The sequence below is a fragment of the Rhincodon typus genome, chromosome 8 (genome assembly GCF_021869965.1).
Source record: "Rhincodon typus isolate 14 chromosome 8, sRhiTyp1.1, whole genome shotgun sequence".
NCBI lineage: Eukaryota > Metazoa > Chordata > Chondrichthyes > Orectolobiformes > Rhincodontidae > Rhincodon > Rhincodon typus.
The window spans coordinates 12,749,460-12,762,969 of NC_063339.1; the positions used below are offsets into that span (position 1 = coordinate 12,749,460).

At 44.5% G+C, this 13,510-nt stretch overlaps 1 protein-coding gene across 1 annotated transcript; it reads right to left on the reverse strand.

The window, feature by feature from the left end:
• Positions 1-233: 233 nt before the first annotated feature.
• On the reverse strand, positions 234-10,444 carry LOC109920320 (lysosomal cobalamin transporter ABCD4-like). The gene is made up of 7 exons (XM_048599622.1): positions 10,346-10,444; positions 7,553-7,671; positions 5,962-6,089; positions 3,795-3,934; positions 2,850-2,966; positions 2,482-2,607; positions 234-288 (listed from the first exon to the last, which is right to left on the reverse strand). Exons 1-7 carry the CDS (start codon positions 10,393-10,395, stop codon positions 234-236), a joined length of 735 nt encoding a protein of 244 aa, XP_048455579.1. The 5' UTR covers positions 10,396-10,444.
• Between the last annotated feature and the right edge of the window lie 3,066 nt (positions 10,445-13,510).

A 13,510-nucleotide genomic window follows, 5' to 3' on the forward strand; every position in this document is an offset into this window, starting at 1 on the left:
ATTGACAAGCGTATTTCCTACATCACAACAGTGACTTCACTTCAAATGTACTTCTGGACTCCTGAGGATGCTAAAGGTGCTATACAAATGCAAGTATTTCCAACAGTTTGTGTTTTCAAAGCAGCGTCTAAAAAAAACTCAACAGCTCCGCAGGTAGAAATGATAACTTCCTTTTACTGATGATTACTGTACGTGGACTGACAGAAACTCACTGGCTCACGAGTCCTCACTAGTTACCTGTAGAATGCAGCTGACTCAGCATTAATACGGATCTGCATGTGCTTGAACCTGCTCGAGAAAGAACGCACGGGGTTAAATTCTCCATTAGTTCCAGAGCAACATCCCCCTCTACCTCAAACAGAGACATTAAACAGCTGAAGAAAAAAAACACATTCTGTTTTTGCCATGCCCCTCACAACCAGAATGATCGGTGGGTTAGCACCTCAGTTCCTACCAGCCTCGGTGAGGTATTAAAAGGCATGAACATTCTGTCAACTACCCCGATCAAGTCAGACAACATTCTGTGATAGTAACGTTATGTTACGTTACATTATGATACATCTGCAGGGGACTCTGGTCAAGTTGCATTTTAAAAGTACATAGTTGCACATAGGATCTACATTAGAGTAGTCAAAAAAGTACAATTTTGTTTTGAAAACAAAGATGATATGAAAGATTAGAACTAGAGGATTTACTGTATGATGGGGTTGGCCAGGAGGAGTTCTGGAAAGAATCCAAAATTAGGAACCCTAACTATAAGCTAGTTATTAATAAATCCAATTGGAAAATAAGGACAACTGTCTTTACTTAATAAAGGTGGTGAATTTATTGCCACTGCACACAGCTGAGGCAAAACGATCAGATGCTTTGAGAAATAAACTAGATGAGGAACTGAGGGAAAAGTGAATAAAAAACTACACTGAACGGGTGAGATGAAGTAGATCAATTAAGAGGAAGCTTGGATAGTTTGTAATGACCAACAACTGAGTAGTTGGGCGAAATGGTCTTCGATTTGGGAGATGGGAGTTGGGGGCGTGTTGGTGGTGGTGGTGGGATTCCAGAATGAGAGAGTCAGGGCTATGGGAGTCAAGGGGTTTGGAACTGGGGAGGAGCCGGATGGGGTGCAAATACCCAAACGAGGGACTAAAGAATAATAAGACCATAAGACCATGAGACATAGGAGCAGAAGTTAGGCCATTCGGCCCGTCGAGTCTGCTCCACCATTCAATCATGGCTGATAAGTTCCTCAACCCCATTCTCCCGCCTTCTCCCCGTAACCCTTGATCCCCCTGATAATCAAGAGCTTATCTATCTAAGTCTTAAATGTACTCAATGACCTGGCCTCCACAGCCTTCTGTGGCAGTGAATTCCATAGAATCACCACTCTCTGGCTGAAGAAGTTTATCCTTATCTCCGTTCTAATAGGTCTTCCCTTTACTCTAAGGCTGTGCCCTCAGGTCCTCGTCTCTCCTACGAATGAAAACATCTTCCCAACATCCGCTCTGTCCAGGCCATTCAGTATTCTGTAAGTTTCAATTAGATCCCCCCTCATCCTTCTAAACTCCAATGAGTATAGTCCCAGAGTCCTCAAACGTTCCTCATATGTTAAACTTTCCATTCCTGGGACCATTCTCGTGAACATCATCCATATGTTTATCTAATGACCATTTAAATGCCCTTAAAGTTGGCGAGTTTACTACTGTTGCAGGCAGGGCATTCCACGCCCTTACTACTCTGAGTAAAGAACCTACATCTGACATCTGTCCTATATCTATCACCCCTCAATTTAAAGCTATGTCCCCTCATGCTAGCCATCACCATCCGAGGAAAAAGGCTCTCGCTGTCCACCCTATCTAATCCTCTGATCATCTTGTATGTCTCTATTAAGTCACCTCTTAACCTTCTCCTCTCTAACAAAAACAGCCTCAAGTCCCTCAGCCTTTCCTCATAAGACCTTCCCTCCATACCAGGCAACATCCTGGTAAATCTCCTCTGCACCCTTTCCAATGCTTCCACATCCTTCCTATAATGCGGTGACCAGAACTGTACGCAATACTCCAAGTGTGGCCGCACCAGAGTTTTGTACAGCTGCAACATGACCTCATGGCTCCGAAACTCAGGTTAGTTGGGCTTCAGATTGGTTTCACAGGTCGGCGCAACATCGAGGGCCGATGAGCCTGTACTGCGCTGTAATGTTCTATGAACCTCCTCTGAACCTGCTCCAGGGCCAGTACATCCTTCCTGAGATATGGGGTCCAAAACTTCACACAATACTCCAAATGTGGCCTGACCAGAGCCTTATAAAGCCTCAGTAGTACATCCCTGCTTTTATATTCAAGTCGTCTCAAAATAAATACCAACATTGCATTTGCCTTCCTGACTACTGACTCAACCTGCAAGTTTACCTTGAGAGAATCCTGGACTGGAACTCCCAAGTCGCTTTGCACTTCAGAACATATCACAAAACGAAACCATTCTCACCTGAAGTCTCCCTCCAGCTTCTCCTGCTGGACAAGGGTTGAGACGATCGGTTCCATTAGAATCTTATTGATTACTGAACCAATGAAGAAATAAATGAAGATGCTGATTGGACCCAGCCAGCCTGTACTGAAAACAAATGAAACTTTGAATCAACTTAAAAACAATGATAATGAAAGTACTTCATCAATAGGATGTGAACCTCCATCTACAAAGAGCCCACACTCGGTTTAAAAAAAACATTTAAGGCTTCTTCCCTTACAGTGAGATTGGTTTGTAAGTTGCATCCTGCAGGAGCCAGTTCTTGACTCCATCATTCTACACCATCACCCTCCCTGTCCCACCCTCCTCTCTCTTTCTCTCTGCATTACCTGTAAAAGCACTGGTAGGTGTAATAAGCCAGGGTGAATGGCGAGATGATGAGGTTGCTGGCCATTTTGCTCATTCCTTTGCAGAACCTCTCCACATCTTGGCTGATACGCTGATCCCTGTAAAACACACAGATAGCTTGATGCAAGGGAGCTCTCAGTCTGCTGGCTCAGCCTATCATCCAGCACTCAATGTGTCTCTATTTAAATAATCGTTGATTGCCTTTTGAATGCCTTGTCTTAACCTGCTTCCACCAACTTTCAGGCATGTCACACCCTAACTACTCATTGTGGAAAAAAGTTAATTCTCACATTATATTTGTTTCTTTTATAAATTAAGTCTTTGCCCTCTGGTTCTCGATCTTCTTTTAAGAAGGAACAGTTTCTCCCTCTCTCTCTATCCAGACCTCTCATAATTTGGAAAACTTCTATCAAATCTCCTCTTAGACTTCTCTTTAAGAAAAGGTCCCAACATTTCCGATCTATCCTCATAATTGAAGCTTCTCATCTCTGGAACCAAGGCTCTCCAATGAGTTCATATCCTTCCTAAAATTTGGCACCAGAACTATACACAACAGTCCAGGCAAGTCCAACCAGTGCCTTATACAATTTCAGCATCATCTCCTTGCTCTTTTACTCCATGCCCTACTAAGGTCTGGAGACCGACTATTTGCTCAGGGGAGGAACCAGAGCCAAACCCAATCCTGTCCTCAGCTTTCCAGCAAGGTTACTCGATAGTGTTCCGACCTTGACTTTCACTGGATTTGCCCTAGCAATAACTCCAGTTCATTGGTGGTTGATTTTGGAACATTCCTGGTTTGCATTGCTCAGTTACTCATTGCTTTATCCAACTGGAGAGCCCCACTTCTCACTCACTGTCCTCCCTCCATTTTATGATAATCTATTTTTAGAATTTGGAAAAACAAGTCCCATTAAGACTCCACCTACGGATTATCCAACTCAGCGTGGAGTACGTTAAGGGTGTAGTAGACTTTCTTCCTGAAGTAGGCCTTGTGGAGGTCCATGGTCAGAATCCGTCTCCAATATACATACATCAAACTCGAGATGAACTGATCAAAACTCTTCAACTGAAAGAAAAAACCCAACACTGGGGGTGAGAAAACAAAACAGACTGATAACATTAACTCTTTGTCACCACATGATGCATAGCCAAGAAACCATTGTCCTTGCAACTTTCTTTTCCTCCCAAGGTTGCTGTCCATTCTTGATTTTCCCCTCATAAAGAAAGGAACCAGAGCAGCGTCCAATTAGCCTAAGCTGCTGTCTGTACTCCGCACAGCCTCCTCCCACCTTTATTCATTTAAATCTAACAAAGTAACCCACTATTCCCTTTTGCCTTATAGGCTATCTAGTTTCCATAAGAGGCCTCTTATGGAATACTAGACACAGTATTTCATAAGAGGCCTCACCAATGTCCTGTACAACCTCAACAGGACTTCCCAACGCCTATACTCAAAGGACTGAGCAATGAAGGCAAGGGTGCCAAACACCTTTTTAACCACTCTGTCTTTACATGATGCAAACATCAAAGAATTATACACCTAAACCCCTAAGTCCCTCTGTTCTACAACACTATCCAAAACTCTACTATTTTGGATCATAGTCCCTTCACTTGTTATTCAGCTGTTGACACTTTACTCACACCATCTGACAGTCTTGATCGCCTTCAGAGACCTATTATTCGGCCTGTCGAGACTCCACTCACAACATCTGTATGATCTTTTGATCTCTCTGATTATAAAGTCTGTGCCTGGGTTCTCTCTTCACTTCACCTGACGAAGGGGCAACACTCCAAAAGGTTAGACTATAACCTGGTGTCGTGTGATTTTTGATCTTGTCCACCCCAGTCCAACACTGGCACCTCCACATCATGGCTACCATTAATTGTAGCCTACCCTTGTTTTTTGTAGCAAAATGCAATACCTCACATTTATTCAGACTGAACTCCGTCTGCCATTTTTCAGCCCATTAATCCATTTGATCAAGATCCCTTTGTAATCTTGGAAAACCTTCTTCACTGTTTACTGTGCCACCAGTTTTGATGTTGTCCACAAACTTACTAACCATGCCTTCTATATTCTCATCCAAATCATTGATATAAATGACAAACAAAAGAGGACCCAGAATTGATCCCTGTGGGACACTGCTGATGACAGGCCTCCAGCCTGAAAAGCAACCCTCCACCACCACTATCTGTCTCCTGCCATTAAGCCAATTATGTATCCAATTGGCAAGTTCACCCTGAATCCCATGTGACCTAACTTTACTAATTAGTCTACCATGCGGAACACTGTCAAAGGCTTTACTAAAGTCCAAGTAAACAACGTCTACTGCTCTGCCCTCAATACTTTTGGCAACTTCTTAAAAAAAAACTCAATCAAGTTTGTGAGACACTGTTTTCCTTGCACAAAACCAGGCTGATTATCCCTAATCAATTTTTGCCTCTCTAAATGTCCGTATATACTATCTCTCATGTTCTTGCACTGTCTCCAGCATCTCTGCATTCACTTGGTAACATAGAGACCAGAACTGTACACAGTACTAATCCAATGAAGGTACTATACGTATTTTAATTCATTCATGGGTTGTGGGCATTGCTGACCAATTTACTGCCCATCCTTAATTGCCCTGGAGAAGGTGGTGGTGAGCAGCTTTCCTGAACTGCTGCCATCCACATCCACTCAATTGCTGCTAGGAAGGGCGTGCCAGGGTTATGGCCCATCAACAGCGAAGGAATAGCAACGTAATTCCAAGTCAGGATGGCTGCTGGGGAACTTTACAAGTCTATCCCTTTTGAAATTAGCTTTGGGGCATTTGCCTTTATCTTTCATGACTTTGTTAACCGGTGTTGTTACTTAGGGTGATCTGTGTAGATGTTCTCCTAGCTCCCTCACTCTTTGGTCTCTTTTAACCCTTGTTTCGGAAGTAAGACAATTGTAATATCATAAAATATGTGAGGTCTTTCTGCACTGCACTGTCCCATCTCATAATGGATGTATATTAGACAGTGAGCCAACAGGAAGACTCTGTAATATCAGTATATTTATTTAGTTTTCTTTCTCTCTTTCATTGAGTAAAGAACTTGATTACTTACCAGAGAGTTGGCCACAATGAGGCAGATGGCCACAATAGTGATTTGTCTGAAGCCAACAACATCTTTCTCACCCAGAACCTTGAAGAAGTGGCTCGGAATAATTCCCACCTGATAGACTACCAGCTGCTCTGTAGAGAAAAAATAACCAAAGCAGTTACACACGGTCATGTTACTTAGGTAGGGATAGGTATTTTTAAAATCAACATCTGGAATGTTATGACACAATTCAGGAGCAGGTGGGACTTGAACACAGGTTTCCTGGCCCAGAGGTAGGGACAATAGCAGAGCAGCACAACAGCCCTCCTTCGGCACCTTGAGCTAATTCAGAGAGGAATCACGAGGCTGAAATTCAAAATGCTCACTCAGCAAGGAATATGGGCTCATGGGTCTCCAATTTGATTACAATCATGCAGTCGAGTAGACCATTCGGCCCATCTTTGATACAGCTATTCAATTAGTTGCTTTGTCATTCTTTTCTCATAATCCTGTGTGGTCCTCTGAGCAAAGTACTAGCTGTGACTCCCATCTGAGCTACCTGGACAGAACTTGGGGGAACCAGAATTTTCTATGGTGTGTTTGGGCTTGTGGAAGGCTTGTGGTGCAGTGGGTAGTGCCTCCACCTCTGAGCTGGAAGGTCTGAATTCAAATCCCATCCCCAGATTTGATAGACAAGGAAGGGGAGGCTATGGCCTAGTGGTGTTATCGCTGAACCGTTAATCCAGAGATCCAGGTGATGTTCTGGGGACCCGGGTTCGAATCCTGCCACGGCAGGTGGGAATTTGAATTCAATAAAAAATATCTGGAATTAAGAAGCTAATGATGACCATGAATCCAATGTCGACTGTCAGAAAAAACCCTAGTCTAGTTCACTAATGTTCTTTAGGGGAGGAAACTACCATCCTTACCTCGTCTGGCCCACATGTGACTTCAGACCAACTGCAATATGGTTGACTCTCAACTGCCCTCTGGGCAATTAGGGATTGGCAATAAATGCTGCCTAGCCAGCGGCTCCCTCGTCCCTTAAATGAATAACAGGGGGAAAAAAGGAAGGTACATCCATGATTATCAATCTGCACATCCTTCCAATACACACCGATGGGAGAGTGGAAGAGATTCTTACTGATGGAAGGAACAATGAGAAGTTCCAATCAGTAGCCATTGCTCCTGACAACAACATGTTTGTAAATATTCCTGCCCCTAATTATTACTCAGGAGAAGTGAGAGAAAAGAAGTGCATCAGGATGTGTACCCTAAATGAGGTCATTGCACATGATCAAATGATAAATATGTGAGCTACTGGAGACTATGACTGTGTGAAGGAGAGAGAACAAAAATTGCAGAATAACAAATTAAATGGGAAGTTTGCAGATCACACATCCTGGACACCAGAACAGCTGTGAACAGGATTACAGAAACAAGGAGGTTTTTCGCAAGTTACACCATCAATCAACCTGATCTGTGGATGTGACTAGAACAAAATGCAGCCCCCGATTAGACTGCTCGCATAGAACTGATATGGTAAACACAAGTCAGTTATTGTGTTCTTTGCCACTCTCTTCATGCAACTGGAGTGCGGGAAGATCAAACTCACCGAGGAGAGCAACAACCAGCAACGTAACAAACATCAGAACACTCTGTGATGACCAAGACGGGAACAGGATTGCCTGGATATGGAAGAATCGTCTGACAAACAAAAGGTCTAGCTTTGGTCTGGAAGTAGAGAACAATGAGCATACAGTCACACAAAACTGATATCGTTTTCTCGCTGCATCTTTTTTCATCTGGCAGGAAAGTAGCTTCCAGACGAACATCGCTCAAAACAGCTGTGTGTGTGTGTGCGTGCGTGCGTGCGGGTTGCCCAGGATACGTGGTCTTAACTCAGCTTTCTTCCCACAGCAACACAGCGAAGATAGGGAAGGGAATGGGAGGTGACTGACTTAACTCTGTTACAAGGAGCACCAAATCATCATGACAAAAAACAAAAAACACATGAAAGCACTGCAGATGCTGGAAATCTGAAACAAAAACAGAAATTGCTGGACTATCTCAGCAGGTCTGGCAGCATTTACAGAGAGAAATCAGAGTTAATATTCCAGGCCCCGTTCTGAAGAAGGATCACCGGACCCAAAATCTTAACTCTGATTTCCCTCCACAGACGCTGCCAGGCCTGTGGAGATTTTCCAGCAGTTTCTGTTTTTGCACCATATTATCATCTCATCACCTTTCTGTTAGATGTGACTGATTACCTAAACCACTTCGGGAATGAAGATGAATATTCTTTTCAGAAAAAAATTCAACTTGTATGTTTCTTCACATATTCCCTAGGTGGCAAGAGCTTAATTACACATTGTGGTAGGCTACTGAGAGTTCAATGAATTATGCTTGGCCAGGGAGGAACCAGAGAACCCTAAATCCTTTCAACGCTCTTGACTAATGATGTGGGCAAATCAACTGACCTTGACTGAAAACGGCACTGATCACGGTCATCAATGTATACGCATGCCGGTCGGAGTCAGGATACCATCTTTTCCCAGCTGCTATCAGTTCTGAAGAAAGGCCACTAGACTTGAAATGTTAACTCCGCTTTCCCTCCTCAGAGGCTGCCAGACCTGCTGAGTTTCTCCAGCAATTTCTGTCTTACCACAGAGGGCTGTGAGGCTGGATCGTTGAGTGCATTCGAGGGAAGGTAGAAAGATTTTTGATCAGTAAGGGAATGGAGAGTTTATGGGGAAAAGGCAGAAAAGTGGACTTCAGGATTATCAAATGAGCCACGATCTTGTTGAATTGTGGGGCAGACTCAAGGGGCTGAATGGCCCATTTCTCATCTTCTGGTCTAAGTTAAGGTGATGTACAAGGCAAGGTTTTTTTACACAGAGGGTGGTGGGTGCCTGGAAGGGTGGGTCGCTGCCAAGGGAAGTAGTGGAAGCAGATACAATAGTGACTTTTAAAGGGCATCTTGACAAATACATAAATAGTGTGGGAATAGAGGGATACGGTCCCTGGCAGGGTAGGGGGTTTTACTTGTGACGGGCAGCATGTCAGTGCAGGCTTGGAGGGTTGAAGGGCCTGTTTCTGTGCTGTAATTTTCTTTGCTCTTTGTTGTTCTTAATGGTAAGCAGATTTCTTGAACTGCTGTAGGTAGGCTTTCAATGTTGTTAATGATGTTGATCCAGTGACACTGAAGGAATGGCAATATATTTCCAGGTTGGGATGGTGGGTGAACTTGCAGGTGGTGGTATCTGCTGACCTTGTCCTTCTAGATGGTAGCGGTCATGGGTTTGAAACTGGTGATGTTCGGCAGAGATCAGATCTGTTATTTGTAATATTTGAAAATGATTTGGATGAAAATGTAGGTGGCCCAATTGCTAAGTTTGCAGACATGAAAAGTGAAGGTCGTCAAAGGATACAGAGGATATAGGTCAGTTGGAAAGCTGAATCCCCGCCTCTTTGACCTGTCTGTCTCCTCTCCACCTATCTTCTCTTCTATCCGCCTCCCCCTCTCTCCCCACTTTATTTCAGAGTCCCCTTCCCCTCCCCCATTTCTGAAGAAGTGTCTAGGCCCGAAACGTCAGCTTTCCTGCTCCTCTGATGCTGCTTGGCCTGCTGTGTTCATCCAGCTCTACACCTTATTATCTTAGAAAAAAGGCAGATTGAGTTTAATCTGGACAAATGCGAGGTGATGCATTGAGAGGTTAAGTACAAAAGAAAAGTAGACAGCACCCTTAGGATCATTGATAGACAGAGGAATCTTGGGTTGCAAGTCCATAGCTCCCTGAAAGGGGCAAGGCAAGTGGCTAAGTAGGAGTATAGCATGCTTTAGAGGGTTATGGGCCAAATGCAGGCAAATGGAACTGGTTTAGCTTGCGGAATGTGGTCAGCATGGACGAGATGGACCAAAGGATCTGTTTCCATGCTGTATGACTCTATGCTTTCTATGCTTGTTTATTTTTGGAACTACCTCAGGGCTGAGCCATGATGACTTCCACAGTTCAATAACCCGGCCACTCGGTGCACCAAGTGCCCATGGAATCTCACCCTGACACAGGAGGGTGGCAAACGGATGCCAACGATAGAGGAGGGAGGGGGGTGGAAATAAAAAGGTTGAGAGCTAATCTGACAAAATGTAGGTGGGAGGGTGTGGGTACACGTGAGCAAGGGGGCAGGGGCAAAGTGGCAGCGCTTGCTTGATTCACTGAATGCCTACAGTTCACGAAGAGGCCATTCGGCCCATCGAGCCTGTACCGACCGTCCAAAGAGCATCCCACCCTGTCCCCATAGCCCGGCATTTAGCACGGCCAATCCACCCAACCTGCACACCTCAGCTTTAACCACCAGGGTTAATCACTTTGCTCCTCCGCTCGCTGCGGGCTCCTCCTGACCCTACCTGCTGTAATTCTGCCCCGGGGGGCGGCCCTGCCACCTGCGCCGTGGCATCACCCCTCTGCACCAGCTGGTTGTCAGCAGACAGGGGTACGGGCGTGGTGACGCCACACGCACCGGGTCCTCGGGGCGGGGAGGCGCGGTAACGTCAACACGCACTGGGTCTCCCGGTGTGACGTCATCATGCAGCGGGTGTTCCTGGGGAGGGGGCGCGAGACGTCAATACGCGCGATTGTCCGCCCGGCGGGGTATGACGTCGCGCACGGGGACTCCTCTACGTGATGAGTGCCCTCGGGGCCTAAGGCCCAAGCCTCCTCCCTTTACTCATCTGCCTTCAGGCGTCCCTTTCCATCCGAGCCTCAATCCTGCTTTCGCTGACGGCACTTCGGCCCCAGTTTTCTCCTCTTCCCGACCCTCGGACGATCGCGGAGTCACATGGCCCATGGTGAAGGCGGTGAGAGCTGGAATACCGGGGATGCTGACAATCTGAATTGCTGGAGAAACTCAGCAGGTCTGGCAGCCTCCGTGGAGGGAGAGAGAGAGAGAGAAACAGAGCTTTGGTCTCGGCTGGTGTAAATGTTTAAATACAGCTTAGAAACGGGCCCAAAAATAAAGTTGCTGGAAAAGCTCAGCAGGTCTGGCAGCATCTGTGGAGGAGAAAACAGTTAATGTTTCAGGTTTGGTGACCCTTCCCCAGAACTAGAAACGGGCCCTTCGGCCCACCATCATTATGCTAACCAACAAACACCAAATGACACTCATCCCATTTACCTGCATTCAGTCAATAGCTGTCTTCAGTCAGTAGCTTACTGGCATTAAATGCTCATCCAGATGCTTCTTAAATATTGGAAGAGTACTTCTCAGGCAGTGCATTCCATATTTCTACTACCCTCCAGAGAGGCAATAGTCTAGAGGTATTATCACTGGACTGTTAATCCAGAGACCCAGATAATGGGGTGGGAACCCGGGTTTGAATCATGCCACTCCATGATGGAATTTGAATTTAAGTTTAAAAATCTGGAATTAGGAGTCTAATGATAACCATAAATCCATTGTCAATTGTTGGAAAAAGCCCTCTGGTTCACTAATGTTCTAGAGGAAGGAAACTGGCAACTTTACCCAGTCCAGCCTACATGCCACAGGAAAGTGGTTGACTCTTAACTATCCTCTGGTCAATCACTGGTGAATCGTGAATACAAACCCTCCTTCTCCCTCATCAAATAAAACAACTGCGGACGGTGGAGATCTGAAAACAAACTCTCATTGCTGGAGAAACTCAGCACCTCTGCCCACATCTTTCAAAAAATAAAGCAGGGTTAACGTTTTGGGTCCAGTGACTCCTCTCTCTCTCTCTCTCTCTCTCTCTCTCTCTCTCGCTCGGGTACTGCCAGGGAAGATCTGAGGATTCTGTCCCTTTCCATGTTCACCCACAGTCTCTACAGCACAGAAGAAGGCTTCTTAGTCTCTGTTTTCAGTGCATCTTTCTGTAGGAACAATCTAATGGTATGCTGTTCCAATAAATATAAGTCCCACTTATATAAACCCAAGTAATAAAAAAAATTGAAACTTAGTTTCTCAAAATTACAGCCAGGATACGTCTTCTGGAATGATCTGTGCTGCTGTACCTTAACTTAGATGATGGTTACTCTGAGAGACGAGAGAATTCTGTGAGAGCCAGTGATTTTTTTTCTCATTAATGCTGATGGTTGTTAACTCTTATCAGATAGCAGTTGCTCTCACATCAATTTTCAAATGTCCTCTTATGCCTTTGAAGACATATCAATTTCTTACAATAGGATTGGTCAAAATCATCAGATTTAAATTTAATTGGTTTTTAGTCCCTAAGTGCCTGGTTTAAATTAATTGGCTGATATTCAAACTGGTTGCCTTGCTAACAAAACAAAACTGCTGTCTGGATTGCTAACCATCTAGTCTTTGATACAAATATTTTAATTTCAGGAGCTCTCTGTGCACCTGCAACTCACAAGCTGCCAACAGACATTTTTTTTGAACCTCTAAGCACAGAAAAAGCACATCATCTTTTAAAGAGACCATGCACTCTTCCCGCCACTATCATTTTACAGACATCAGATTCTAACATCCTGCCTTCCAATCCACAAATACTCTACTCAACTTCGCAACAAAGGAAAAATGAAAAAAAAAGGAAGTGTAGCATCTAGGGGATGAGTGATGAGCTTTGAGATGTGAAGGAAATGGGGTTTCCTAAAGCATGAATCTCAAAGGTTTAGTATGCAGATACAACAAGTAATTAGGAAATCTAGAAATTTGGGAATGTTATTTTTTGTAAGGGGAATTAAATACAAAAGTAGGGAGGTTTTGCTGTAGTTATATAGGGCACGGGTGAGACTACATACAGAGAACGATGTAGAGTATTGATCACCTTATTTAAGAAAGGATGTAAATGCTTTGGAAGCAGTTTAGATGGGTTTACCATTGCTGGTACCTGAAATGAGTAGGTTGACGTTTGAGGAAAGATTGAACAGGCCAGGCTCATAGTTGCTGTAATTTATTAAAGTACGTGACTTAATTGAAAACTACATTCCTGAGGAATCTTGACAAGGTGGTTGTGAGGAGGATGTTTCCTCTTATGGGAGAATGTAGAACTAAAGGGTTAATGTTTGCAATTCAGGGATCACTGACTCAAATCAGATGAGGTGAATCTTTTCCTCTCGGAGGATTGTGAGACTTTAGAACTCTTTTCCTGAAAAATTGGCGGAGGTAGAGTACTTGAATATTTTTAAGGTAGCCCCATGGTGGCTCAGTGGTTAGCGCTGCGGTCTTACAGCGCCAGTGACCCAGGTTCGATTCCAGCCTTGGTAGCTATTGTGTGGCATTTGTACATTCTCCCTATGTCTGCGTGGGTTTTCGCTGGGTGCTCTGATTTCCTCCCACAGTCCAAAAATGTACAGATTAGGTGGATTAGCTGTGGTAAATATGGGTGATGGGCTGGGTCTGGGTGGAATGCTGTTTGGAAGGTCGGTGCAGACTTGATGGGCCAAATAGCCTGTTTATGCACTGCAGAGATTCTTGTTAAGCAAAGGGACGAAAGGTTATCAGTGTAGACAGGAATGTGGATTTGAGGTTACCATCAAAACAGCAATGAACTTGTATAGCCTACCACTCCTTGACCCATGCAATGTTACGTTAT

Bases quoted from the DNA above. Each gene is read 5' to 3' on its own strand.
- LOC109920320 (XM_048599622.1), bottom strand. From the start codon at position 10,395: ATGCCACGGCGCAGGTGGCAGGGCCGCCCCCCGGGGCAGAATTACAGC. The intron at 7,672-10,345 runs GTAGGGTCAGGA...CTCTACTTCCAG, and splicing joins CCGGGGCAGAATTACAGCAG to ACCAAAGCTAGACCTTTTGT. The intron at 2,967-3,794 runs GTAGGTGGAGTC...TGTGTTTTACAG, and splicing joins CACGCTGAGTTGGATAATCC to GGATCAGCGTATCAGCCAAG.